Source organism: Apus apus, chromosome 2 (assembly GCF_020740795.1).
Source record: "Apus apus isolate bApuApu2 chromosome 2, bApuApu2.pri.cur, whole genome shotgun sequence".
Classification (NCBI taxonomy): Eukaryota; Metazoa; Chordata; class Aves; order Apodiformes; family Apodidae; genus Apus; species Apus apus.
Window position 1 is genome coordinate 156,242,846 of NC_067283.1, and position 27,346 is coordinate 156,270,191.

Sequence of the window (27,346 nt, forward strand, 5' to 3'; positions counted from 1 at the left end):
GTCACCACTTGACACCCTGGGCACCTGCTCAGGGGTGACACGGGCACCACTCAAGGGCCAGGAAAGCTGTCACCAGAGTAACTGTCACTTTGTTCCACACCCACCCAGGCTGGTGCTCCGCCCAGAGCTCCCAGCACAACCTCAGGGCACTTCCTGATGGTGGCAGCTCTCACCTGGACCTTGGACTCTGGCACTTTGCAAGTGCCACCTCCCCTCTCTACAGGCCCAGCATGGCCCTGACTCCTCACAAACCAGCTGAAGTCACCTGTGCAGGACATCAGGAGAAACAAGGGAGGAAAATTCAGCCCCAAACCAGCAATTCCTAGATGGTTCCCAGTGACTCATGCTGGGTGGAGACTCTCTGGGGTCTCCACCTTGGGCAAGGTGGGTGCAAACACCCTTAACACAGAGACTGCTCAGCCACAGCATCACTCAGACCTTCATTCCAACCCCAAAATGGAGGTCACCCCTGCCACAAAACCCTTCCTTTTAAAGCAGGAAAAAGGGAAATAACCCCCCAAGTCTCCCCAACAAATCCCTCCAAAGTTGGACTTGGCAGAAAAAAAACAACCCAATTTGCACTTCCCAATCCTGACCTTTATTAGTTACAGTTTCAGGTGGGGGAGGAAGGGATGGGGATACAGTTCTTGCCTCTAGATCTTGTTGAAGGCAGCAATGTCCACGCTCTGCACCTGAAGAAGAACAAAAGCAGCAGCCAGAGGTCACCCCAGGGTTTGGAGATGTTGATTCCAGACCTTCAAAACGCTCAGAAAGCTCCAGCACAGCCCAGGTCCCTCCCAGGCCCAGGTCCCCAGCTGTGAGGACTTCAAAAAAATTGTTAATACTCAGCAATCTGTCCCAACCCTGGGCTGGTGCCTGGATGCACCTTTACCATGGGTCTTAACAATGTTAAGATGCAGGGGCAGAAAGTGAGATGAATAAAAATGAGTATGTAACAAGCTGCTCCCCCAACAGCAGGACTCCTGAGCCTTCTGTCTATCACCAGGCACAGGGCTGGAGCCCCTACTGGCATTTCCGTGGAAGGAGGAAGGATGGAGGCATCTCCTCCAGCTTCAGCCAGCAAGGGTGGACATTTGTGTGTGACTACCCTGGTGGTGCATGAAAGCAGGAGTTCTCCAAAAGCAGCAGCTGGTGGGGGCTGGATGAGCAGCCAAGAGCCTGCAAGTGGCTCCAGAAAATATCAGAACCTTTTGGGTTGGAAGGGACCTTAAAGATCATGTAGACATCTCCAAGACACCTGCACCAGTCAGCCTTAAAAAAAACAGAAGACTAAATGTAAATACACTACACAAGTGTCTTGGCAAGAGGACACCATCAATTCCACGTGGTTTTCTTTCAAAAAAACCCAATTTGCCAAAATCTGCAAATGAACCCGAGTTAAAAATGACCCCACAGGTCATTAGAGAGCTGGTGGAAAAGACTTACATAGTCTTCAAACTTGGTGATCTCCTCCTCCAGGATGTCTGTCCCCACTTTCTCATCCTCCACCACGCACTGGATTTGGAGCTTCTTGATGCCATAGCCCACTGGGACCAGTTTGGAGGCTCCCCACACCAGCCCATCCATGTGGATGGACCGGACACATTCCTCCATCTTGGCCATGTCAGTCTCATCATCCCACTGGAAAAGTGTGAAGTAAGAACTTGAGTGTTCTCCAGATCACCATTGGACCCAAGTGACTTAAATCAAAACTAAATCTCTTGGTATGTTTCAGCTGATCCAAGCTGTACCTCCACAGAACCCTTTTTGGCTGGAAAAGCCCTCCAAGATGATCAAATCCACCAGTTCTCCCAGCCCTGCCAAGGCCACCCCTGCCCCACGTCCCTCAGCACCATCTCCAGGGCTTGGAAACCCCTCCAGGGATGGGGACTCCCCCCCTGCCCCGGGCAGCCTGGGCCAGGCCCTGACAACCCTTGCCAGGAAGGAATTGTTCCCCAGATCCAACCTCAACCTCCCCTGGCACAACTTGAGGCCGTTCCCTCTTGTCCCAGGGCTTGTTCCTGGGGAGCAGAGCCCGACCCCCCTGGCTCCAACCTCCTCTCAGGCAGCTGCAGAGCCAGCAGGTCTCCCCTCAGCCTCCTTTGCTCCAGGCTGGACACCCCCAGCTCCCTCAGCTGCTCCTCACAAGTTCTCCAGCCCCTTCTCCTTCTGCTCCAGCCCCTTCCCCAGCTCCCTTGCCCTTCTCTGGACTCGCTCCAGCCCCTCAATGTCCTTCTTGTAGTGAGGGGCTCAAAACTGACCCCAGGATTTGAGGTGCCTCCTCCCCCGTGCTGAGCACAGAAGGACCATCCCTGCCCTCCCCATAAGAACTTGTGCTCCAGACCCTTCACCTTTCCTTGGCCATTCTCACCAGCATTAACCAATGGGTTGATTCAAGCTAAATGTGACTTGGCAGCAACACTGCAGAGCAGGTTGGTTTGATTCCACCTCCAGGCCCTGCAGATGCAGGAGGATCCTCCCTGCAGCAAGAGAACTGCTCCCTTTAAAGTGACTTTGACCAAGGGGCATCTCTCTGAACATGAATCAGCCCAGAGTTTTTGTTCTACCACAACAGCTGGGGTTTATTCCCATCTTTAGGGCATTTATCATGGAATGGTGAAGGTTGGAAGGAACCTTAAAGATCATCAGGTTCCAACCTCCCTCCTATGAGCAGGGACACCTCCCACCAGACCAGGCTGCACAAGCCTCATCCAACCTGCCCTTGAACACCTCCAGGGAAGGGGCTTCCACAACCTCCCTGGGCAACCTGTTCCAGTGCCTTCCTACCCATTGTTTCTCCAATGAGAAAGAGCTAGTCCTGCTCAGGGGAACCTGAGGGAATATCCTGCACTTGCCAAGCTGCAAGGGGAAGGGCAGCAGGGTGGAGCCTACAGATCCCAGCTGCAAAATCCCACCTCCCCCTGACCCTTTGGAAATCAGAGAATGGTTAGAGTTGGAAGGGACCTCTACGAGTCATCCAGTCCAACCCCACCACAATAAGCAGAAGCATCTCACACTAGACCAGGTTGCTCAGAGCCCCATCAAGCCTGACCTTGAATGTCTCCAGGGATGGGGCCTTCACCACATCTCCAGGTAACCTGTTCCAGTGACCCACCACCCTCATATTAAAGAACTTCTTTCTAATGTCCAACCTAAATCTGCTCTTTTCTAGCTTGAAACCATCACCCCTTGTGCTATCACTACACATCCTTGTGAGCAGCTCCTCCCCAGCCTTCTCACAGGCCCTTTCAGGTACTGGAAGGAGGAATTCTGTAGGTCCTATCTTCACCAGCCCCCGTGGGGCTCAGGAGCTCCCACCACTTCAGCTACTCACTGGCTTCACATCCAGAAGGATGGAAGACTTGGCAATCAGACCAGGTTTCTTGGCCTTCTTCTCCGCGTACTGGCGCAGTCTCTCCTCCCGGACTTTGGCAGCCTCTTGGTCTTCCTCTTCATCATCACTTCCAAAAAGGTCAATGTCATCATCATCATCTTCCTCTGCAGCAGCTGGTTCAGCTTTCTTTGCTGGTGAAGCTGATGGGAGCTCCACCTTCTTGGAGGGAACACTGAAAGGTTCCACTTTCTTCATCGGGGTGACGTCCATTCAAGGTTGCATGAAGGAAAAAGGGGAGAAGATTAACCTGGAGGTGAAGCAGAGCAGCACCTGGGAGGAGCCCAGGAACAGAAGCCTACACTGCTCAAGGTGGTGAGAACATGGCCCACACCATGTCATTTGGGTGAAGAATCAGCTACTGGCCATCAAAATAGGACGTTTGACCAGATGGACCTTTGAAACAGAGCAGATTCTAGAGTAAAAACCACCAGGTAGCCAAGAGCTGATCCTTCTCCTAAGGGCTCAGGATTTCCAGAGCCTGGGAGTCCAGGTGGGACAGCAGCTGGGAACACAACCAAGTGTCTTCTCCTCACATGAGGATGACTGCAGAGACCACCAGCACTTCTGGTAGCTCATCTTTCAACCAACACCAAGAGCTGATCACGCTGGTGCCAAACACTCAGCTCCCACAGAGTTTTCTCTTAAATTAAATGAATTAATTAAATTAAATACCTTCTTACAGGGAAGTTGTTGTTTTTTTTTTTTAAATCCTGCTCATTTATGGTAACAATGCCCCATTTTACCTGGTGCCTGCTGAGAAACCCACAGCACCCTGAGGTAAATGCAAATCAAATCAACCAAAACCAACCAATAAAATCAACCCAAACTCCCACAGATCTGCAGCAGGTGAAGTACCTAACGTAGCTTCATTGCTGGTTTTGGGGGCAAGAACATTCCTCCTCCCATGTCCTGTTTGGGGAAGCTGTAGAAGCAGCTGCCAAAATGGATGGAAAAAAACCTGCAAATTCACCCCAACTAGGAGCTCTTCTTCCTCCTCACGAGACCTCAGAAAATGACCTGGCACTTCGGGACTGTGAAGCACTGAAGGACAGCAGTTTGTCCAAGCTCACCTGGGTTGGAGGAACTGGTGAGGGCTGGTGGGAGGTAGATGACTTCTCCAGAGCGTTCAGGCGGCTTTCCAACCTGAAGATGGACATCTGAAGGTCTGAGACAACTGTCAGAAGAAAGGAGGGGGGGGGGAGGAGGGAATAAAAAGAACCACCATGTAGGTTCTGCATCAGCGCTTCACCACAGGAAAGCTGGGGAGGGACTTCTACAAGGGCTTGGAGTGAGGGGACAACGAGGGATGGATTCAAACTGGAAGAGGGGAGATTTAGGCAAGACATGAGGAGAGTTGGGGTGTTCAGCCTGGAGAAGAGAAGGCTCCAGGGAGACCTGAGAGCAGCTTCCAGTGCCTGAAGGGGCTCCAGGAAAGCTGGGGAGGGGCTTGGGACAAGGGCAGGGAGGAATGGGAGCAGGGGGAAGGGTTTCCAGCTGGCAGAGGGAGCTGGAGCTGAGATGTGAGGGAGAAATTCTGGGCTGTGAGGGTGGGGAGAGCCTGGCCCAGGTTGCCCAGGGAAGCTGTGGCTGCCCCATCCCTGGCAGTGTTGAAGGGCAGGTTGGATGGGGCTTGGAGCAGCCTGGGCTGGTGGGAGGTATCCCTGCCCATGGCAGGAAGGTTGGAACATGATGGACTTTAAGGTCCCTTCCCACATGAACCACTCAGTGATTCTATGATTCAGTCAGGACAAATTTGCTGCTGCTCAAACTGGGCTTTAAAACCCACCAGTTGCCCCAGGTCAAGAGGGGGCAAAAGCTCTGATGGAGACACTTGGCACGTGCTCACCTTCCAACAGACAAACCCAACAAGGGACACACCCCAGCAGAAGCAGGACCCCATCCAAGAAGCTTCTCCCACTTACCACTGCGGAGGTTTTGATTTTCTACCTCCAGGTGAGAAATTCTGGCAAGGAGCTCATTTTGGTCACCAGCAGGCCCAGGAGAGGTGGTGTTTGCACTCTGCAAGAAGGAAAACCAAGATGGAACAAAGCTGGTCAACCACCCCACCCCCAGCTCAGAGGTTCAGAGAAGCAAAACAAGAGTCATGACTTCAGGGAAAGAAGAGAAAGTAGGAAGCTGATCTAGGAACATTTTGATTCTAGCTCTACAGGGTGAAGCATCTCAAGAAGCTTCAGCTGGCAGAGGGGAGCAAAGGGTAAATTTCTCTGCAGTCTCAGGTCACAGGCTGCCACAAAACACACAGGTTTGGAGATGCTTTGGCAAAACCCCTTTGAATGGAGCAGCTGGGCTCCTCAGACAAACTGAGCCACAGAAGTGACCTCCCCAACATCACACAGCAAGTCCCTGGGGAAGCTGGAAAGAGCTCCTTGCATTTTTATACTCCCACCTTCCCCAGTCCAGCCTTTCATTCCTCTCAAAACCACCTGAACCCATTTAAACATATCCTGAAGTGCAATTACACCCATCCAGCTTCAAAAGTGTTGAAATGGCAAAAAAAATATTTTTTTTTAATTTTTATTTTTAAGGAGGCCCCACCCTAGAAATTCCAATCATCAAAGGGAAAGAAACCCAGAGGCCTTCACATTTAAGTGTCATTTAGAACTGAATACAACAAGAGAGGAAACAATTCATGCCCTTCCCAGTGCACCCTGCAGTGATGATGTGGTTCTTGGTTGCTTAGAGATCTTGAGATCTCAGATGATCACCTAGGACGGCGGAGAACAGGGGTCAGAATGAGGAACAGGTGGCACAGGGAGAGCAGGGCTGGGAGATGCCAGGCCCTGGGGTGGAGCAGTGGGAGCTGCTCTAGCAGGAAGGTCTTCACCCACCCAAAAAGAGACAGGGCCCAAAAAAGCAACATGAAGCTCATCCTGGAGGCAGGCTCAGGAACACAAGGGCAGATCTGCAGTCCCTGGTCACCCCCAAACTTGCAGTCTCAGTGAGTTTGCTGACCACACCAAGCTGGGTGGTGAGGTGACACACTCGGGGGGGAGGGAGACATCCAGAAGGACCTACAGAGGCTAGAGAGGTGGGCAAACTGTATCAAGTTCAACAGGGCCAAGTGCAAGGTCCTGCACAAAGGTCAGGGCAACTCCAAGCACAGACACAGGCTGGGGGAAGAATGGATCAAAAACAGCCCAAAGGAGAAGGACTTGGGGGTGTTGGGTGAGGAGAAGCTCAACATGAGCCCAGAAATCCCCCCATGTCCTGGGCTGCATCCCCAGCAGTGTGACCAGCAGGGCCAGGAGGGGATTGTCCCCTCTGCTGAGACCCCCCTGCAGGGCTGGGGCCAGGCTGGGGTCCCCAGCACAGGAAGGACACGGAGCTGTTGGAGAGGCCAGAGGAGGCCCCGGAGATGCTGGGAGGGCTGGAGCAGCTCTGCTCTGGAGACAGGCTGGGAGAGTTGGGGTGTTCAGCCTGGAGAAGAGAAGGCTCCAGGGAGACCTGAGAGCACCTTCCAGTGCCTGAAGGGGCTCCAGGAAAGCTGGGGAGGGGCTTGGGACAAGGGCAGGGAGGGATGGGAGCAGGAGGAAGGGTTTCCAGCTGGCAGAGGGAGCTGGAGATGAGATGTGAGGGAGAAATTCTGGGCTGTGAGGGTGGTGATAGCCTGGCCCAGGTTGCCCAGGGAAGCTGTGGCTGCCCCATCCCTGGCAGTGTTGAAGGGCAGGTTGGATGGGGCTTGGAGCAGCCTGGGCTGGTGGGAGGTATCCCTGCCCATGGCAGGAGGGTTGGAACATGATGGACTTTAAGGTCCCTTCCCACCCAAACCATTCCATGACTCTGTGACACCAAGCTGGCAGACCCCAAGCCCCCAAGCAGAAGACCCTATTACATAAATTGAGCTACACCACGTGCTGAAGGACAAATGCTTCTCATCACAAGGATGGAGAACTTGGCCCACCTCTCAGAGGCAGGGCTGTCCTTGCCCTACAACGTCCTCTCAACATCACACAAGCAGCTCCACCCATGCACAGGTGACTTACAGTTGAGCGGCCTGACTGCCTCTTGTGACGGGCAGGAGCTTCTTTACTACGAGGAACTGTCTTCTGCTGCAAAGGGCAAAAGGTTTGGGGGATGTTTTGGTTCAACAGGGAAGGTGGAAAAGGATTTCACTCATGCTGGAAGAGTCAGTTCAAGTGCAGGAAGCAGATCCACATGCAGGACAAGTGGTCAAGCCATGAGCTACAGCCTCACACCAAGGACAAAGCTTGCCCAGCAACACTGATCCATGAACTCTGCCATCTCCTTGTTAAAACACCTCAGTGCCTGCAGGAAGGTCACACAGCTGGGTGGCAGAACCAGGCTGAGATGCCAAGAGCATCATGCCTCAAGTCACCTCCTCATCTCTAAAATCAGAGGTGGAGCATGGTCTTCTCTAGTTAGCTAAAACTCATACTTGACAGATGTGGAAGAACATGCAAAGTTAGCAAGACTTTTTAAAAGTCCCCAGTAAAGCAACACAACCCTGCAGGGGCTTCCATCCTCACTTGGCCACCAGAAGAGAGGCTGCTAGCCACAGTGGGCTCATCCCACTGGGCCACCCTGAAACAGTAAGGACAAAAATGAAAGCTCAGATCAACTCCTTGCCCGACCTCCCCCTGTCCCAGTCAGACTGTCAGGGCCAAGACCTAAATTAACTTCACTGAAACCCTGGCAACTGTCACACCCATCCCCACCCCTTGAGAAGACTCTTCTTGGTTTGACTCTGGAGCTGTAACACCTGCAAAAAAAAAGATGCAGAGCTGGGGTTTTTTCCCCCCTCCAAAACAGCTGGTCCAGCTGCTCAGCAGGCACCACAGATGTCTGGCACTCTGAGGCCGGAGCCACGTTCTCAAGCCCAAAGGTGACACGTGTCAGCAGGCCCTGTGGTGACCCAGCACACATCCATGGATGTTCAAGACTCTGCAAGGTGGCCACAGCTTGGCCAAGGTACCCCCAGCTCAGGACAAACCTGCCAACCTCATGTGGCGGTGTCACTAAGGGGAAAGGTTGGAGAAAATCACAGCCATTTTCCTAAAAAAACCACACCAAACCCTCATTTTGTTACTGCAACAGAACTTTGGAGCAGTATAAAACCCCAGGACACCAACCCAGCTGTCTGCACAACTCTGAGGAGCACCCAGGGAAGTGTGCAGAGCAAGGATGAGCTCTGCAATGCACCAGTTCCTTCCCTTTTCACCCCCACTTTGCCAGCTGGCACTGAGCCTGCAGGTGAAAAGACATCCAGGCTGCAAATGCAGATCAAGAAGCTCAGAGGAGAGATGGCTGCACGTGGCCAGTTGTGGAGCCACCAACATAAGGAGGACATGGAGCCGTTGTAGTGAGTCCATGAAGATGACAAGAGGACTGGAGCAGCTCTGCTCTGGATACAGGCTGGGAGAGCTGGGGTGTTCAGCCTGGAGAAGAGAAGGCTCCAGGGAGACCTGAGAGCACCTTCCAGTGCCTGAAGGGGCTCCAGGAAAGCTGGGCAGGGGCTTGGGACAAGGGCAGGGAGGGATGGGAGCAGGGGGAAGGGTTTCCAGCTGGCAGAGGGAGCTGGAGATGAGATGTGAGGGAGAAATTCTGGGCTGTGAGGGTGGGGAGAGCCTGGCCCAGGTTGCCCAGGGAAGCTGTGGCTGCCCCATCCCTGGCAGTGTTGAAGGGCAGGTTGGATGGGGCTTGGAGCAGCCTGGGCTGGCGGGAGGTGTCCCTGCCCATGCAGGGGGGTTGGAACTAGATTATCTTTAAGGTCCCTTCCAACCCAAACCATTCCATGGTTCTATGAACTGCAGGTAAAAGCTCTTCCCTTGGGATGTGAGGCCCAACCAAGGGACACAGCTGGAAAGCTGGAACTACAGAAAGTATCTGGATGAATCAACCCTTTTCTGGGAGCTTTTCTTGTTTGAAACCCACACAAACATGCTTTGTGAGAGGGAGGCTGGACAGAGAGAGAAACAAGAGAGCTTCAGCCTCCCACCAGCCACCCACCCAGAGCCATCCCTTTTGATTTCTCTACCCCAGGGAGGGGTAAGATGTGAGAGTTCAGTCCTGTTGGACTTGTTGCTGACCTGAGAGCAAGTCACTCTCCTTGCCTCAGGTCCCCCAGCTGGAAGACCTCTCCCCACCTGTGGTCTCCATGCCACCAGCTGCAGTACTGCAGTAATTAACAACCTTAGTATCTTGTAGAGCATCAGTCATTGAACAGATGTCAACTGGAGAGGACTGTTCAAAGCACAGGTGACCACTCAAACCGGGATGAAAGGCACATGCAAACAAATGTTTCCAGCATCAGAGCTTTGTACCTTCCTTCAGGAGGTAACAAACCACTGCCTCAGCCCTTCTCCTGCTCATCCACACCTTGCAGAACACCAGCTGAAGCAGAGCTGAAACCAGCCCTGGCTGAATTTGACAGCAAAAGGAAGGCTCTCATCTTCCATCTCCACACCTTACAAGAGCCAACTCTTCACTTGCTCCATCTTTAGACTCCTGACAATAACTCTGCATCTTCAGGTGGAAGGGAAGACTAAACCCTGACCATAAAAACAAGCTTCACAACGACTCTGTAGGACCCACAGTATAAATCTGGCTTTCTGAAACACAAAGTCTAAGCACGTTCTGAAGTCAAGCCTGCTCTGTGTCCAAGATGAATGATGAACCTTCCAAAAACGTGAGCTACAACAGCTGATGTTTCAGGCTTCTTTCTCAACAGCTCAGCCTTTCTAACCCGCTCATGAACACAGAAGATCTGATGGTGGTTCCAGGGCAGAGAACTGGCAACATGTGGAAAAATTAACAAGCTTGAGTTCTCTGGGGTATTGTGCAAGTCAGAGCAAGGCAGGATCAGTTACACTAAGTTCCTTAGCTAAGGAACTACAAATTTTGGGAGCAGAATGGCAGCTGCAGTTTAGACACATGATGGAGTGGCCCAGCAATGCAGCCTAGGGTGCACAACAGTGATTTTCTCTCATACACTTTGTGCACAACATGATGCTTTTCCCTTCAAGTCTCTACTGGGGAGTCTCAACTCACTTTTTGCAACATCCCAGATTCCAGTTTTAAGGCCCTATGGCTCAATCCTGACCTTAAATCCTCAAGCCCACCAGGCTTTCTTCACAGGAAGAATAACAAAAAAAAAAATCAGGATGAATTTTAATATTAAAACAAATCCTTCAGGGTTGGAAAGGAGTTAATAACAGTCTCCAATTCCTGGTCTGGTGCTTTGCCAGTTCCCCCATGACAGGGCCTGGGTGATCCACTTTTACATGCTTCTGACACAAAGAAGCTCTTTAATAGGAGTGCCAGGGCCAGGGCATGAAACTCATCTTTGGCAAACCACAAATTATTCTGCCAGATGCCAAATATGCCTCCAGGACAGAGCAGCAGCACTCCCAGATCATTTGTCTTTAGGTTTCCTGGCCCTACTCACCACATCCAACCTCGGCTCCTGAAGGAGAGACAGGTCTTGGAGGAAGCAACTACCATGCCCAGTCTGAAAAGGTTGGGTCTTTGATGAAAGATTTAATGTAAAGACACAAAAGGTCTTTCCAAAGGCATTTCAACTCTTATCTATGCAGAGTTCTCCAACCCTGTGGCTCATTTCTCCCTGTATTTGTTTTACTAAAGTCCAAACTAAAAATCTTTGATAGGGACTGATGGTCTCTACAAGCCCAAACATCATTTCAGATGTGAATTTAAATAAGCCAGTTCAGGAAAATCTTCTCTAAGCTGTTGGCTGAATTACTGAAATAAGGAACCAGTACTGGGAAACTTCCAAGTATTTTCCTTCTCAATAGGCTTTGCTTTGTTTTTTATTTTATTATTACTAAATTTTCCCAGTTTTCCACTGATTGCCATGACCACTGAATCTAACCAAATTTAACCCTTTTCCACCAATTTTGCCCTTCTTTTCCAAGTACTGAGCATCTTGGATTGCTCAATTGGAGCAGTTGCAGAATCCAGCTCAACAGGCAGAGGGAAAGTAATTAGCCACACTCCTTCACGTTCACCCCAAATATTCACAGCTCCTTTCTGCTTGTGTTAAGGAAGGAGGAATACAAAATATTCCCCTTGAGAAAGGCTTGATTCCCTGTTATTGCACTGATCTAGAGAGAGACTGAGGGTTTTGAACACCCCAAGAGGGAGTTATGAGGCCAAATAAAGGATTGATACCCCAGATGAAAAGTAAGTGCAGGTATGTAGAAGTCCCACTGCAAAGGTAAGAAAACAAGACACATGGGCTGAATTTTCTTCACCCATAAACCAGTCCACTTACTAATTTAGGATTTCAGCTTCCTCTTGAAAAATTAAGAGCTCTAACAGTGCTGTCTGGGCTTGCAGTGACAGGACAAGGTTAATGGTTTTAAACTGAAAGAGGGGGGATCTAAGTTAGATATTAGGAGGAAGTTAATTCTCTGTGAGGGTGATGAGATATGGAACAGTTTGCCCAGGGAAGCTGTGGCTGCCCCATCCCTGGAAGTGTTGAAGGGCAGGTTGGATGAGGCTCTGAGCAACTTGATTTAGTGGGAGGTGTCCCTGCCCATGCAGGGGGGTTGGATCTAGGTGATCTTCAAGGTCCCTTCCAACCCAAACCATTCCATGATTGCCTGCACACATCAGCACATAAACACCTCCAGAAAGGATGTGACTGAACTTCTACAGGATGATCCACACTTTCAGCTGGCAGCCAAGCTGCATTCCCTGGATACAGCAGGTGGAAGTGGCCATTTGTTTTTTTGCACATACCCTAACTGAAAGCCACACAGGAAAGAGAAGGTGGCAGCTCAGTGTACCCCAAGAGAGAGACACACACTCCTGCTGGCAGCTCAGTGCTTGCTACCCAGCGAGGTCATTTTAACATCGACTTGTAACTCGTTAAGATAAGTAATTTGATAAGACACCTGGGAACATTCCCACCAGGAGGCAAGGGAAAAAGAAATGCACAGCTGAAGAATTTAACCCCAAATCCAGTTAGTTTGAAAAAAGCACTGCAAGGCCAGCAAGCAGGTCAGCAGCATGCACTCCTAGTACATGGGTGCCCTTGATGGGATGGAGCTATGCTGGCTGGTACGCGGCGCCGCACACCTGAAGTCTTCTCCTCTAACTTCAAAAATAAGGAATCCCCACCAATCTATGGAGGTTCTGTGAGATGCACCACAGCTAAAAATGGTTGCAGGTAGCCAGCTGGTGAGAGAGCTTGGGTACTCACTCCGGCCAGCGATTTCTGGATATTCTCCCTGGCTCTGGCAATGTCGCGTAGGATCGTGCTGGCTCCGTTCTCCTGCAAACAGTGCAGAAAGAACCAAGATGTTTTGGGTGTTGTTGTTTTTTAAATTAAAAAATATGAAACATGGGAAACTGCACAGGGAGGGGAAAAAAGTGAAACATGGGAAAGTGCTCAGGGAATGAAAGAAAAAAAAAAAGGGGAGGGGAGAGTAGGGGAGGGTTCCTTGCAATGATTCAGCGTCACGGAACTGGTGGCAAGGATGGGATCTAAATCCAGCAGCACCCACTGCAATCCCTGGTCATGTCAGGCCACATGTCCAGAAGATCATCTAGCCAAGAGCTTTTCAAAAGCTCTGTCATTATCCTGAAGGGTTTAGACAGCTGCCAGCCAGGCAGAGGGTTGGAGTCACTCCAGTGCTCCTCAGATCTGTTGTGTGGTGTTACCTGTCATCGTATTCAGGCAAGAAGGGACAGCCCTGACTGAAGTCTTCTAACCAGAGAGGTCTAACCCAGAGTATGGAAGCACAAGGATTTCCCCCCCCCCGCCATTTTCCTGCCATGCCTTAGCCTAGATTTGGAAAATTCCCTTCTCAGGGCACAAACTCAGTTTCCATGATCCATTTCCATTTGCTGCTTGCCTCTCCCAGGCTGCAACCCCACGAGCAAGATCCGAGATGTGAAACTGTCCCCAAGCCCAAAACCCCCCGTGTCAAACAGACCACAGAAGAGCAACAGCCTGGACACATCCAGGTGGTTCCCACTTCCAGGTTGCAGGAAGGTTTTGAGGAGTGTGGATCTCTTTCCTTAGCAGGGATGTGACTGATAAAACTGCTGCAGAATCTCCACCAGAGCCTTCACACCACCTCTCACAGGCAGAACCTCTTCCCTGGAAGCTCTTTAGGTGGCATGAAATGGCCCTCACTGTTCTTCTAAGAGTGCTGCAGGGGGTTGTACTTCAACATCCACCTCAGGAGCTCATCTACAGCTTTTCATTTTGAATTCAAGTGTCCTGCAGGTGCTGTGCCACCACTACAACAGCATGAGCAGCAGGAACAGACAACAGTGTGCCTAGAAGCTGTAGCTTCAGCCAGAAGCTTCAGCACTTGCAAGGCAGCCATTGGAAACTCTCAAGCAGCTTTCTACAGAACCAACCTAATGCAGAAGCAGTTAAACAGCTCTTGACATAGCAGGAGGAGGTTATGATAGCTCTAGACCTTCCAACACAAATAATCTGGGACTAATATTCAAGCCTGAACAACTTCAGCTGCAGCAGCACCATGCTTCCCCCCTCCTCCCACCCCCCCCCAAACTCACCAGTACTGGGATGCAGCCTCCTGCAGGAGCACACTGGGATATTTCAGGGGTAACAACAGAATTCCTGGTCTCTTTGGAGCCACGGTGCCTCTCTTTAAACATCCTGACATTCTACAAAATCTAACCCTTGCCAGGGGTAGGTTTAGCTGCTCCAAAAGAGCATCTTCCCTGGCTGAATGGGGACAGGAAGGTGTCCCTGCCCATGCAGGGGGGTTGGAACTAGATTATCTTCTATGTCCCTTCCAACCCAAATCATTCCATGATTAACCCATCAGAGTCAAAAGAACTGCAGCTCTCAGGGCTTGTGGTTCAAACTGTGTCCCCTGTTAGATGACAGAGAGCATCTTTGCCCTGTCACTGCAGCCTGGCAAGATGAAGAGTAGGAACTGCTGCAGCCTGTGATTGTTGTTGGAAGGGTGTCTGATCTCCCAGTACACTGGTTGTACTGGAGAAACTCTTCCTGGAAGAAATTTTTCACTGTGAGGGTGGGGAGAGCCTGGCCCAGGTTGCCCAGGGAAGCTGTGGCTGCCCCATCCCTGGCAGTGTTGAAGGGCAGGTTGGATGGGGCTTGGAGCAACCTGATTTGGTGGGAAGTGTCCCTGCATATGCAGGGGGGTTGGAACTAGATGATCTTATGTCCCTTCCAACCCAAACTACCCCATGATTCACAGCCCACAGAAGATGATCTTTCAAAAGGCTTCATAACTGGGGAGGGGGGGGAAGCTTAGTGAGCTCCAGAGAAGACCCTCACACTTGGAAAAAGCAGCCCAGCAAGAGTGGAAATAACACAAAAGAGCACACCCAGGTGGATGGTGGCCTTTTGCCTGCCCTGTAGTGGCTCTGAAAGCTCCAGCCCATCTGCCACAAACCCCACCTGAGCAGCAGCCTCACCTGCTGGCGTGAAGAGCTGCCAACGGGCCCGTTCATCTGCTCATAGTATCTTTTCTCCGCGTCGTCGTACTTGTACTTCTCAAACCAGACCTTCTCATGCACCAAGTAGTCCACTGCCATTTTTCTGCAGGAAGGGAAGAAAAACCAAACAAACAACACCAAAACAACAATCAAGTGAGCTCCTAAAAGTAGTTCAGCTTGCAGTGAGCTGGTCAGGAGGGTGTTTTCTTCCCTGTGCCTGCTGCTCTCTGGTTTCCCATCTGGTGGGAAGCTTTAAGTGAACAGGATCCTCTTAAGCAAGCAGGGCAGTTTAATCAACCCCTATACCTGACCTGGCCACCAAAGGGGGACAGAATAAACCAGCTGCTCCCTACCTTCTTCCTCAAAAAAAGAGCAGCTTTCAGAGCAGGGTTTTCTAGACCACTGTGGGCACAGGGGAGTCTGCTAAGAAAGAGGTCTCGTGCATGAAGCTCCAAAGAAAAAGGGAATGTATTTTAAGTCTTAAAATAGCTGGACTAATACTCAGCTACGTGCCAGCAGGAGGGAGCACTGAGTGGAGACTCCTGCCACTGCAGCTCACTCATTTAAACAGGTTTCAACCCTCTTTGGGTTGAAACTGCACTGAGAGCAACTTTTGGCTGTCTCAGGCTAGTATATGTCACCAACAAGCTGCTCCAGGTGCACCACCAAATCTTCCTGGAAGGAACAGCCCAGCACCCAGAGCATTCCAGCCTCCAGGAATCTAGATGCACAGCCTAAAACAGCATCACAGATGCCCTTTTGGGAGCTGCTGCATGTGTTTGGAAATTAAAATCATCAGCAATGTGACACCTGGGAGGGACAGACACTTGTCACTACAAGGAAGAACAGCAGGAAACATCCTCATGCTGCTGTGAAATGGCCCAAGTTACTTTTCTTCAGTGCAGCAGCTTCCAAAAGTTGCTTAATTTCTTGACTTGAAGGGAAATGATGGAGCCCTTGCAAGTATGAGAAAAGGATGTGCCCCAATTTCGAGCCAGGGGACAGATAACACAGCCAAGAGGACTCTGAAGAGGTGGGGAGAGCAGAAGAAGGGGGTCCCTTAAAGGATAGATGGGATATAAGGAACAACTTCCTCCTGGCAAGGGTTGTCAGGCTCTGGCCCAGGCTGCCCAGGGCAGGGGTGGTGTCCCCCATCCCTGGAGGGGTTTCCAAGCCCTGGAGATGTGGTGCTGAGGGACCCGGGGCAGTGGTGGCCTTGGCAAGGTTGGGGGAACAGCGGGATTAGAGGATTTTAAAGGCCCTTCCCAATCAAAAGGTTGGAACACACCATCACCAGATTCCACCACACAACTACAAGCAACCCACAAGCCCTTTCCTCACCAGCTCAAAACCTCACAGGTCTCCAAAAAACCACTTTGACAGAAGCCAGCAGATAATGTCTTCTGGAACACAAACAAACAAGCATCTTTCTCATCTACCTACTCAAAAGACACCAGAGGCCACCACACCAGACAGGTCCTCTACACTGAAACCGTCCCCAGAACTCAACCCTCCAAGACCCCACTTGAGCTGCCAACCAGTATCACCAAGAAAGAACCCCAGACAAACTTATGCCACTTATTTTAGAAAGGACACATGGACTTTCCTGGGGAAGGAGTGAAGGACTTTACCAACTGTCTACTTCTGTCCAACTGAAGAGAAAAATATTCCAAACAGGACAGTGTGAAAATGCATGTGTGCCCTAAACCCTGTATCACCTGACATAAGGATCTTAAAACCTTCCAGACAATTCTAAGAAAGGATTTTTGGCATAAAAGTGTCAGAAGAGAAGGACTGATGCTCCAAGAGCCTTTTTTCCAAGAACATCAGTCACTGCAAAACAACATCTAAGCCTTCAGATAGGATCCCAGGCCCTTCCAGCCCTCCAGGCAGCAGACTTTGAGGTTCAATCATCTATAAAAGCACATTTTAAACACTGTGGTATTATCCTGGACCTCACCCAGGCCATAAAAGGCAGCCTTTAAATGTTTGTAAACTGATTTGTAACTGCCAGGACCATGAAGGTCACCTACCACTTGAGAAGGAACTCTTCCTACCCAGCTGCATCCACTCACATCCAACCAGCTGTAACCCAGCCAGCCCTGGCTCAAAACGAACAGCAGCTTCCAGGCCAAATGGTTTAACAGATTAGAAAGGTCAGTTTCTCTCATGATGGAGCAAATACAGCACATACTCTCACCAGACTGATGCCCTAAATTGCATTTCACTCATCTCCCAAGCCTTCTCCAAGTTGGATGCTGCTGGTGATGATCAAATGTCTTGCATGGAACTCGAGGACCAGCTCAGGTGCTCTGGAGAACTGGGATAACAGCTTCTCTGAAGGAACCTTTTGGCTTTTTGACAGAAATTTACAGCTAATCACCACCACTAATTTCTCAGATTCAAGGACAAAACACTCAGAGGTCTAAGCAGACAATTCCACACATGATGACTCCCTCCAACTTCTCATCTTTATGGCTTTTTGCACGGAATACCCCATCTAGAAAGGGGAACAGCTTCAGGCTCCCCTCCCCATGCAAAGAGGAAGACCAACCTTAGCTCAATACCCAGCCCTGACTTTAAACCCTGAACCTCTGGCACCACACAAAGTATTACCTTGACCCACCAGCATTCACCAGAAGGGGGTTTCTTGAAGGACAGATGGGATAGGAGGAAAATGTTCTTCCCTGAAAGGGTTGTCAGGCCCTGGCCCAGGCTGCCCAGGGCAGGGGTAGTGTCCCCATCCCTGGAGGGGTTTCCAAGCCCTGTAGATGTGGTGCTGAGAGACATGGGGCAGTGGTGGCCTTGGCAAGGCTGGGAGAATGGCTGGATTGGATGATCTTGAAGGTCTTTTCCAACCAAAATGACTCTACAAGGAGTTTCCCCTAGTTAGCCTGCCCACAAACAGGCTCCCTGGCTCAGCAGCTGTGTCTCCCTACAGTGACAGCCCAGAAATCCAAACGTATTCTAGGCTGCACCAAAAGAAGAGTGTCCAGCAGGGCCAGGGAGGGGATTCTCCATTTCTTCTCCACTCTGCCGAGCCCCCCACCCCCCTGCAGGGCTGGGTCCAGAGCTGTCCTATAAGGAGAACATGGAGCTGTTGGAGAGAGGCCAGAGGAGGCCACAGAGATGATGGGAGGGCTGGAGCAGCTCTGCTCTGGAGACAGGCTGGGAGAGCTGGGGTGTTCAGCCTGGAGAAGAGAAGGCTCCAGGGAGACCTGAGAGCACCTTCCAGTGCCTGAAGGGGCTCCAGGAAAGCTGGGGAGGGGCTTGGGACAAGGGCAGGGAGGGATGGGAGCAGGGGGAAGGGTTTCCAGCTGGCAGAGGGAGCTGGAGCTGAGATGTGAGGGAGAAATTCTGGGCTGTGAGGGTGGGGAGACCCTGGCCCAGGTTGCCCAGGGAAGCTGTGGCTGCCCCATCCCTGGCAGTGTTGAAGGGCAGGTTGGATGGGGCTTGGAGCAGCCTGGGCTGCTGGGAGGTGTCCCTGCCCATAGCAGGGGGTTGGAACTAGATGCTCTTTAAGGTCCCTCCCAACCCAAACCATTCCATGCTCCTCTGCCATGCAGGCTCAGGTCCTGCAGACACAAAGGACACCCAAGTCTTCTACACATGCAAATCCCTTCAGCTCACTCCTGACCAGGAATTGTGCACGTGTGTTACCCCAGAATAAACTTCTCCTACTTCTTTTCTGGCACCGGGACGCTGGAAGCAGAAGGAGATGGCTGGGAGGGATTTACTACAGCAGATTCCTCCACCCCTGTCCTCTCTCCTGCTCTTGCCATGCCCAGGGCCTCAGCTGCATAGAACCGTGACTCGGCGCTGTCGTACGTCGGCTTGTTAAGCCACACGGTCTCACTGTCCTCGTGTAAGAAAAAGCAGGTAGGTGGAGAGTTGGTGGCCATCTCCAGGTGCTTGGTGGCTGCTTCCTCTCCACCTCTGTGGTCCTTCCTGTCCTCCTGGGGGTTCTTCAGCCCTTGCTGCTGCCCGGCTTGGCCCAATGGATGCCCATCAAACATGTTCTCGTAGAAGATCTTCTCGGCACCGTCATAGAGAGGTTTCTCCAGCCACACCTCGGACATGAGAGCCTGCAAGCTTGAAATCTGTGGCTTGCCATTGACTGTCTGGTGGACAGAGCCAGGCACACTGGGAATGGAGGAGGAAGCAGGGTCTGCAGCAACATCTGGAGCCAAGCCTGGCGTGGCAGGAGTAGGCAGGGCTGTAACATAACCCTCATCTGGTGTCCTCAGCCCAACGCCTGACCCCACAGAGGGGATGGTGAGGACATTTGGAGGGACAAAGAACTGAGTTTTTTCAATAAACATCCCCTCAGCCCTGTCAAAGTCAAACTTGTTGACCCATACGTCCTGAACAACATGGTGACAGGCAGACAGGTTTCCATGGGAGCAGGGCAGGGCTGCTGAAAGCATCCTTGGCTTGGGAACATCTTGGACAGCTTTTGCCCTGGCCACTAAAGGGGACTGCTCAGCAGCTAGTGGAGTCTCAGGTGCCTCCTCCTCATTCTGACAATCCACTAATTTCTGCCTGTACAGGTTCTCAGCTTGATCATAGAAAGGCTTCTCAAACCACACACAGTCAGCTGACAAACCAGCCAGCACAGAGTCTAACTTAGAGGCCACATTTCTGGGTTTGGGAGAACGTTTCCCTTTCCTCTGTTTCTTCCCATTCCTCGTTTTCTTCAGGTCTCCCTTGACTTCACTTTCAGCAGAGTCATCATTGCAGATTCCATTTACAGCCTCTACCTCCTGGCACTCCTCCGGGGCAGCAGCAGCCAGGGTGGCTTCTCTTTCATAATGAAGTCTCTCTGCTTCATCGTATTTGTGCTTCTCCACCCACACTTTTTCTACTGGGCAGGGAGGTTTCCTGGTCCTCATCTTCCAAAGAGTGGCAGCATTAAAAGATAAGCACAACAATGGAGTTGCAGCCAAACCACACAAAGCAAGGGCATGCATCAGGCTTTCAGTTCTTTCTCAAGTCACACAAGAGCATCAAAAGTGATCATCTCAGCATTATTATTCATGCCAAAGAGCATTCAGGTCGGTATTTCCTTTGTTACCAATTTTAATTTGAAAGAAACCAACACAACACCTGAGGCTTTCAAAGAGATTAAACAACACATCCAGTTCCCAAAGTCAAAACAACACTCCTAAAATACTTCTGATCTCAAGGATTCTGCACATATTTAAAAATAAAGGCACTGGCTGAAAGGACTTCAAAATTCGTTTTTGAAGACAAACTGGGAGGAAAAGACAAGATTTTGTTCAAAACTCTGGTAACGTAAAGGTGTTTTTTTCCCTAGTTAGTAGATTAGCCCTGAATTACTCGTTAATATTCTCAACTAGGCACCGATTTGGGAAGGCAGGCTAGAAAAAAGAGATGCCCCAATTCTTGACTGTGTTTAGAGGTCATTGGTGACTCCTATTTGTGTGCAGAGGGAGCTGACATAAAAACTAGGATTCCTTTTTGATTTAAAAACCCTTATTGGCAAATTTCAATTTGACCAAGAGCTGGAGATCTCATGATTCATTTAGTTTACCAAAAAAATAATCTACTGAAATGAAAAATCTGCATCTGTTTTGTGTTTTTCCTGTCCTTGTCACACTTAAAAAAGGAAAAACAGATAATTAAGGAGCTCCTGGTATGTCTAGATTATTGAAAAAGCTAGAAAAAATACCTTTCCAAGTATAAAAACTGTTTCAACCATTCCTGGAAGGTTTTTACAAGCCTCAAGTCCAGGGCTTGACAGACCAAAAAACTCTGATTACAAATGAACATTTTTTGCCTTTTTAATCTTTCAAATGTTTTAATGGTTAAAAATGCTAAATCAGTTCCATACTTTATATTATTTAAATATTAAAAAATATTATTTAAGTATTAAAAAAATCACTCTGATATGCAAAAGTAGATTTTTGTCTCTCCTTGGAGCTGTGAAACTTCACCAGCTGCTGAAAAGACTGTGATAAAGGTGAAAAAATATCTAAACTGAAAGAAAAAAGGGACAACTTGTCGGGGGGGACTGAGCAATTCGGGGGGGGGGCAATCTGAAGAGGAGGCCAGGTCTGCTAGAGGAAAATTTGCATTTCCATGGTTGGGCAGACTGCAAAATGAGGAAATGATGCCAATGAAAAGTGCTGTGCACAAAGGCACTGCTTTGCAGAGCACACATTCCACAACAGCAGCCACCCAGAGCTAGGGGAGCAAACTTGTCAGTGTAAAAAAAAAAAGCAAAATGCAGAACTGGAGCTGCAAAGGGAGGACAAAAAGTTGGGGTTTCATGATTATTCAGGTGGAGAAGAGCTCCTGAAAACATCAGATTGCTGCATTTGCCAGACTGCTCTGCTTGGCTTTGCCTTCCTGTGGGTTTGAGTTACTTGGAGGAAAAAAAAAATAAATCATGGTTTACAGCCCCCTTTATTAGGGGTATTTCACTACCCCAATGCAGGTGGTGTGACACTCTGAGGGTATAAATTAAACTACTTCAAGAAGAACCTCCAGAGGGTGTTAACAAGAAACCCGGATGTGACTCAATACAGCTCAAACTCAAACACCTTTAAATATTTAATTTAATTACAGCTACTAACCTTCCATATAGAAAGAGCATGACCATTTGACAAAAAAACAACAAACCTAACATTTGGGGTTTCATTTCTTTTTTTTTTTTTAATTATAGATGATTTTGCTCAAGTCCTTCAGCAAAAAGCTCCAAGCAGTGGAGTTGCAACCCCCCAGGTCACCCATCTTAAGGATGAGGAGCTTTGTTGAGGACCCCAGTGATCAGGAAGTTCCCTCAAATCAAAGAACTGTCTTGAATTCAAGTCAGACAGGGAGGAATTTAATAAATTAACCTCTGAAAGTTCGCTTCTTTCCAGTGGAAATCAGAAAACTGGGCAGTCATCTCCTAGCAAGAAGGATCAGGTCAGTGCCTGCATTTCCCTGATTTTCCAGAAAACCCAAAAAATCACAAAGTACTTACTTTTTTAACTCCTATGACAGCATTAAGAAAAAAGATAAAAGTTAAAAGGTTCAAGTTGTAGAGACGCAGCAATTAATCAGCAAGGACACAGAATGACAACAGCCAAAAGTATCACCACTAATTCCCCTCATTAGAAATACTTCTAATTACATTTACAGCTGGTTAACTCTCCAGAACTATGTTCTCTTCATCAACCAACACCACAGATGTTGAGTTATTTGTAGATGTCAATAGAGAGCAATAAAAAACTATAAATATCCAAAAGGATTTAGCCTGGAATCAGGCTCCCAGTCATGTCAGCTGGTGCAAAAGTGAAGCTCAGGTCCCCCAGTTTCAAGTAAATAAACACCAAATAATCTTAAGAATTAATTATAACATCAAATAATCAAGTCACATGATTGTAGCTATTTCTATTATCTATAGATAATCTAGAATTATAGATCACAGAAATATAGATTATAGAATCTCTATTTCTACCAGATATTAGAGATCTGTACAAAATTCTGTGAATGAGAAATAAAACACAAGTGCCAATAACTCAGCCTATTTTTTTTTTTAAGAAAAGCATCAATTTGATGAAGTAAAATGTAAGACTTTCAGAATTTAAGAGGTTCCACTGACCAAGCTCCACTAATTCCACTTTACGTGTTAAAAAATAATAAAATAGGGTATTTCTGCAAGGAAGCAACACAACTTCCCCAAGGCAAAGTGACCACAAACATTCCCCACCAAAAGGAATTCAAGAACTCTATTTTTTACAAAGGATTATGACCAGGGAAAAAAAAAATCTTCACAAAGGGAACTTACCATTTCTCAAAATCAAATCCAAGATACTCACAACCTATTTGTCTCCACAAGGAGCCAAACCTCAGGTTATGATTAAAATACCAGGTTTTCAATGAAGTTTACAAACACAAAAACAGGGAAAAAAGTAATTGCTACTCTGTCTTCGTAAGTTTTCCCTGAGGGACCTGGGAAAAGGGGATAGACAAGGATTTTTAATTACAGCAACTGAGCTGGTACAGGCAGCCTGATGAGAGATGCAAGCTGCAGACCAGTAACACCAGAGCACTACCAGTTCTCCCAGCTTACCAATTTACTCCAGACCAGACACCAGTTCACACTCCAGCTCCAAAGTCTTCTAGTAAGGAAAAGGGAAGGGACAAATCCAGCTCTTCACAAGTTTGGAGGAGAAATTTAAACAGACTTGGACAGGCTGAGGGAGCTCAGATCTACCATGGGACCAACCCACACAGCCTGTGCGAGGCTGGTTTCCATGCTTTCAAAACTACTCTCCTTTCCCTCCTCAAATGGGAAGTTCTAGCATTAAAAAAGAACAAGCTGCAGGTTTATGAACACTCTCAACTGCCACAGAAATCAAATCACAGGAACTAGATAGAGCTGCAATAGAAAGCCTCCCCCCAAGTCTGCACACACTCAGCACCAAGCTAGCAGCTCCCTCAAATCACCCCTCAAACCACATTCATCCCAGTAACATTTCTGAGAAGTGAAGCAGTTACTTTTATTTTTAGCATCAAGATGAATTGAGACTGGGAGACAAGAGGCAGCAAACTTCACAGAAAGTGCTTTAAAAACCCTCACAAATCTGAGTGGGGTTGAAATACGTCTCTTACTCCACGTACTAGGGATGGGATCCAGAATGCTGCTTTTCCAGAGCAGACAATGCACTGGGTGTTTTACAAAGGCCCAGGAAAAGGCAAATGTTATTAAAGAGAGTTTACAAAACCCTGAAAGGATTTTTAATTGTAGCTACATTTATTGTAGCTTCAGAGCTTTGGGCTTGAGGCTGTCTGGTCACCACGTGTTTCAAGCCAGAACAAATCTGTGCTGTGGGAAATGCATCAAGTTAAAAATAGGCAATGGAAAAAGTCTCTATTGTTGTTCTGTAAATCCAAAATAAGCCCTGGCCTTCAGCTGTTTGGCTGCATTAGCCTAAGAAGCCTAGCTATTTATCTTTTTTAAAGTCTGTAACACAAAAGGGTACAACACATCACCCTAAGGCTGCAGCCAAAAAAAAAATAAGTCAACTCCATGTGTTGGTTTCACAAAAGCTTCTCTCTCTTCTGCCCATGAGAAAGTAACATAAAATAGGTCTATAAAATAAATATGCATTTATTTTGGGAGGAGCCAGGTTACAAATCAGTTTGTCAGAGCTTCCCAGAGACCTAAATTCCATCAGGTTCTGCACAATGTACCTTGCAGGGGGAAGTGAAGCATGATTTGAATCTCAGCTGTGTGCCAAGGCTGGCCTGTCAGCACCCAACACGGCATGGAAACTCAGGCAGCTTCATCATTTGAAAGCAGCTGTCCCAGAAATTGTTGTCAACAGTTTGACGTGGCTCAAAAACACTTCCAAAAAGTATCTTTAGATGAGCAGGAGCGGCAAATCTCAACAGTCACTGATTTGTGGAGGGATGTGACAGCTGCTTCCTGCAAACCATGACCAAGAGGGTAAGATTACAGTCGTGGTTTAACTCCTTTCTTCAGAGAAGGCATCAAGAATGGGCAGAGGTGGCACTGGGGGACAGGGGGTGACAGACACAGGGCAGTTTGACCCTCCTCAAACACCTCCTAGATGCAGCCCCAAAAAGTTAGGCAGGGAAGGCCTGACTTCTGCAGGTCTGGGCAGCAATGAGGCCACCACAAGTTGCCCTTCCCCCAGCCCTGACAGGTTCTCACACCAGGAGCTTCTGCCCCCATCCTCCAACTGCAGATCTGCTTACATGCCTTGGCACAGCTGATGGTGACCTGGTCACCACGGTTTTATTTATTCAGTGCCCCTGTCCTGTTGTGTCACACCAGAAGCTCCTCAGCACTCATCCCAGCAACAGCCAGGAAAAAAAAAATAAGCCAGAAAACCCAGAAAGGGCCCATTTGATGTCAAGAGACTGAGCAGAAAGAGGAGAAAGAAGGTCCAGCCTATCCCTTCTACAGCCTCAGACCAGCATCTGAGCTATGCCACACTCAAGACACCTGCACTGAACACACCTTCCCAGTGGAATGCTTCTCCACTTCCCAAAACTGCTCCTGCTGCAGTCCTGCACAAAAGCAGGAGTTGTTCCAGCTTGGAATTGAGGCATGAGTTAGATGGTGCTGCTCTACAGCAAAGGCACCAACCCTGCCCCATCTCCTGCTTTTCCTGTTTTTAGCTTTTGGTGATTCAGAGTTAAAAGAAGAGAGGCTGGTTTCACACCAGAGGGTCTGGGAGCAAAGCCACCCCCCTCCAACAGCACCACGGAGTCAAGAGCGTCAACTAAAGCATGAGAAAATCGTAAAGCCTGTGTAGTATTGCTGGTTTAATTCCCTAAATTGACTCTTCCCCAACTCCTGAGCAGCAGGACAGAGAGTCAGAAACCACCTTCAGCCCCTTTGCCATAAGACAAAGCTCCACGTGGACCTCAGCCAGGGAAATGACAACCTTGATCACCAAAAAACACCACTCTCTGCTCCAAGGGACAAACCTGCTGGTTGCAAGTGAAGGAATGATCAAGGACATGGGAAACCAGGAGGAGGGAAAGACAGGCAAGAAGTCACCTTCACCAGAAAAGGCAGAGTAGTTGAAAACAAGCAGTTTAGGTGAAGAGGGGGGGAAAAAGAAAAGGCATACCTGCAAGGTCAGGGAGGGAGAGGGCACACCTAGAAAAGGAGAAGGAAGAATTACAGCCAGACAGCCAAGCAAAGTTATTTTTCTCTCCACGCTGAGCCCAACAGGATTAGGAACATCAGATTTCAATCAATTCCAAAAAAACATCAGTGATCTAGATGTGAAAGGGCAAATCCAAAATCCAGGCTGACTCCAGTGATTCCGGCGGCAGGGGAGGGAATGACAGGCTGCAGCAGCCTCAGCAACTTCAGTCCGGGCTGTAAATCCCTCACAACCCCCCCAGGGAGCACCACCAGCCTCCTCCCTGGCTCTGCCCACTCCCCAAATACGGTTTTGAAACAGATCCCTCCCCGAGTGAGCTGTTCCAAAACAAAAAGAAGAGGGAAGAGCAGGACAGGCTGCCGGAAGCACTGCCAAGGTTAGAGGGGTTGGGAACACTGAAGGGGTTGGGAATTCCACACCCCTGCGCCAGGACAGGGAAGCAGCTCCAGTTTTCCCTTCCCAGGAGGTGACTCGACAAGAAACCTTTGCCAAGATGAGGAATAGGGAGAAGACCCCTGAGGCACCCAGAGCTGCTGGGGACAGAAGGGGTCCCCTCAACTCCCATCCCTACCAGGGCAGAACAGCACTGACCCCTCCAGACTTTTGAAAGGGTGGGAGTCCATATAGCAGGGGTAGCCCCCCCAAGCCAGGATCCCAGCATAAAGGGAACCTCCCAAAAGCTGGACAGGTTTAGGGACACCTCCAGCATCAGCCCATTCAGCCCTTATACCGGGTGCTCTTGCAACCACCCACCTAGAGCACGAGACAGGAAAAGGGATCCCAGAGAGAGAGAGGAAAACTCCCAAATCCCCCCTTCCCTAGGCCTGGGAGGGGAAAAAGGATCTCAGAGACAATGAGGGCCTCCCTACAACCTTCTTTCCTGGAGTACGAGAAGAGACCCCGAAGGAAATGGGGCTCCCACAGCCCCCTTCTCAGACCAAGGAAGAAGAAAAGGACCCAAAAGATTGGGAGAAGCACAGGAGAGCGCATCACCGCCCTACTGCCCGGGTCTTAGAGTGGAGAAAAGTAACCCTAAAGAGCCAGGGCACCTTAAGCCTTCTCCCTCAGGAGCCTGGGGCGTGGGAAAGGGACAGATATTGGGAAGGGAGCCACGAAGGGGAAGGGACCACCCAGACGAATCCTCACCATCTCCATTCTGAGACTCCTTTTAACAAGGGGCAGAGATTGAATCAGGGTCCCAAACAACTCCCACCCTTCCCGCCACTGTGAGAGAAAGGGGCTGAGCGACAACGAGGGACCCCCCCCCCCCCCCACATCCCCCCTCCCCAGAATTCCCTTCCCTCGGGCTTGGGAGCGGGAAAGGAGCCCACGGGTGGGAGGTGATCGCCACCTCATTTCTGGGGACTGCGGAAGGGGAAGAGAGCTCCACGGGCCGTGAGGATCCCTCACAGCGACAGACACCACAAGGCCCCCCCCCCCTCAAAATAAAAGCCACGAGGGGAGCGAAGGACCCCCCGAGAGACCCCCAAAACCCGCACGACGGAGGCTGAGGGGGGTAAAGGGGAAGAGGATGAAGGACTCCACGGGCAGCTGAGAGGAGGGGGGGTGTAAAAGACGGGAGGGCGGGACTCACCGGCAGCGCTGGGCCCGGCCAGGCCGCGGCCGCTCCGCACGGCTCGGCCTCCAGCGGCAGGAAAGGGGGACGAGCCGCCCCGCGCGGGGGGTTGTGGGGGCGGAACGCACCAAGTGCGGCGGGGCCAGGGGGGGGGGAGAGGGAAAGGGAATCAGGGATAACGGCGTTCCCGGGGTGTGTGTGTGGAGGGGGAGAGGGGGAAGACGGGGCTCAGCACCGAGCGATCTCCTCTTCTTCCCCCGCTCCACACAC

At 49.8% G+C, this 27,346-nt stretch overlaps 1 protein-coding gene across 9 annotated transcripts; it reads right to left on the bottom strand.

Moving 5' to 3' along the window:
* Positions 1-575: 575 nt before the first annotated feature.
* Positions 576-27,154, bottom strand: EEF1D (eukaryotic translation elongation factor 1 delta). Of its 9 annotated transcripts, none has more exons than XM_051611392.1 (9): positions 27,095-27,154; positions 14,822-14,945; positions 12,600-12,671; positions 7,399-7,464; positions 5,317-5,413; positions 4,465-4,568; positions 3,335-3,583; positions 1,447-1,641; positions 576-692 (listed from the first exon to the last, which is right to left on the bottom strand). In XM_051611392.1, the coding sequence occupies exons 2-9, from the start codon at positions 14,939-14,941 to the stop codon at positions 654-656; spliced, it is 942 nt and encodes a 313-aa protein (XP_051467352.1). In that variant the 5' UTR covers positions 14,942-14,945; positions 27,095-27,154; the 3' UTR covers positions 576-653. The 9 variants fall into 9 exon arrangements, with proteins under 9 accessions (XP_051467352.1, XP_051467344.1, XP_051467343.1 ...); XM_051611384.1 differs by lacking the exon at positions 27,095-27,154 and adding an exon at positions 18,524-19,750 and having other exon boundaries at positions 7,399-7,461; XM_051611383.1 differs by lacking the exon at positions 27,095-27,154 and adding an exon at positions 18,524-19,749.
* Positions 27,155-27,346: the final 192 nt, after the last annotated feature.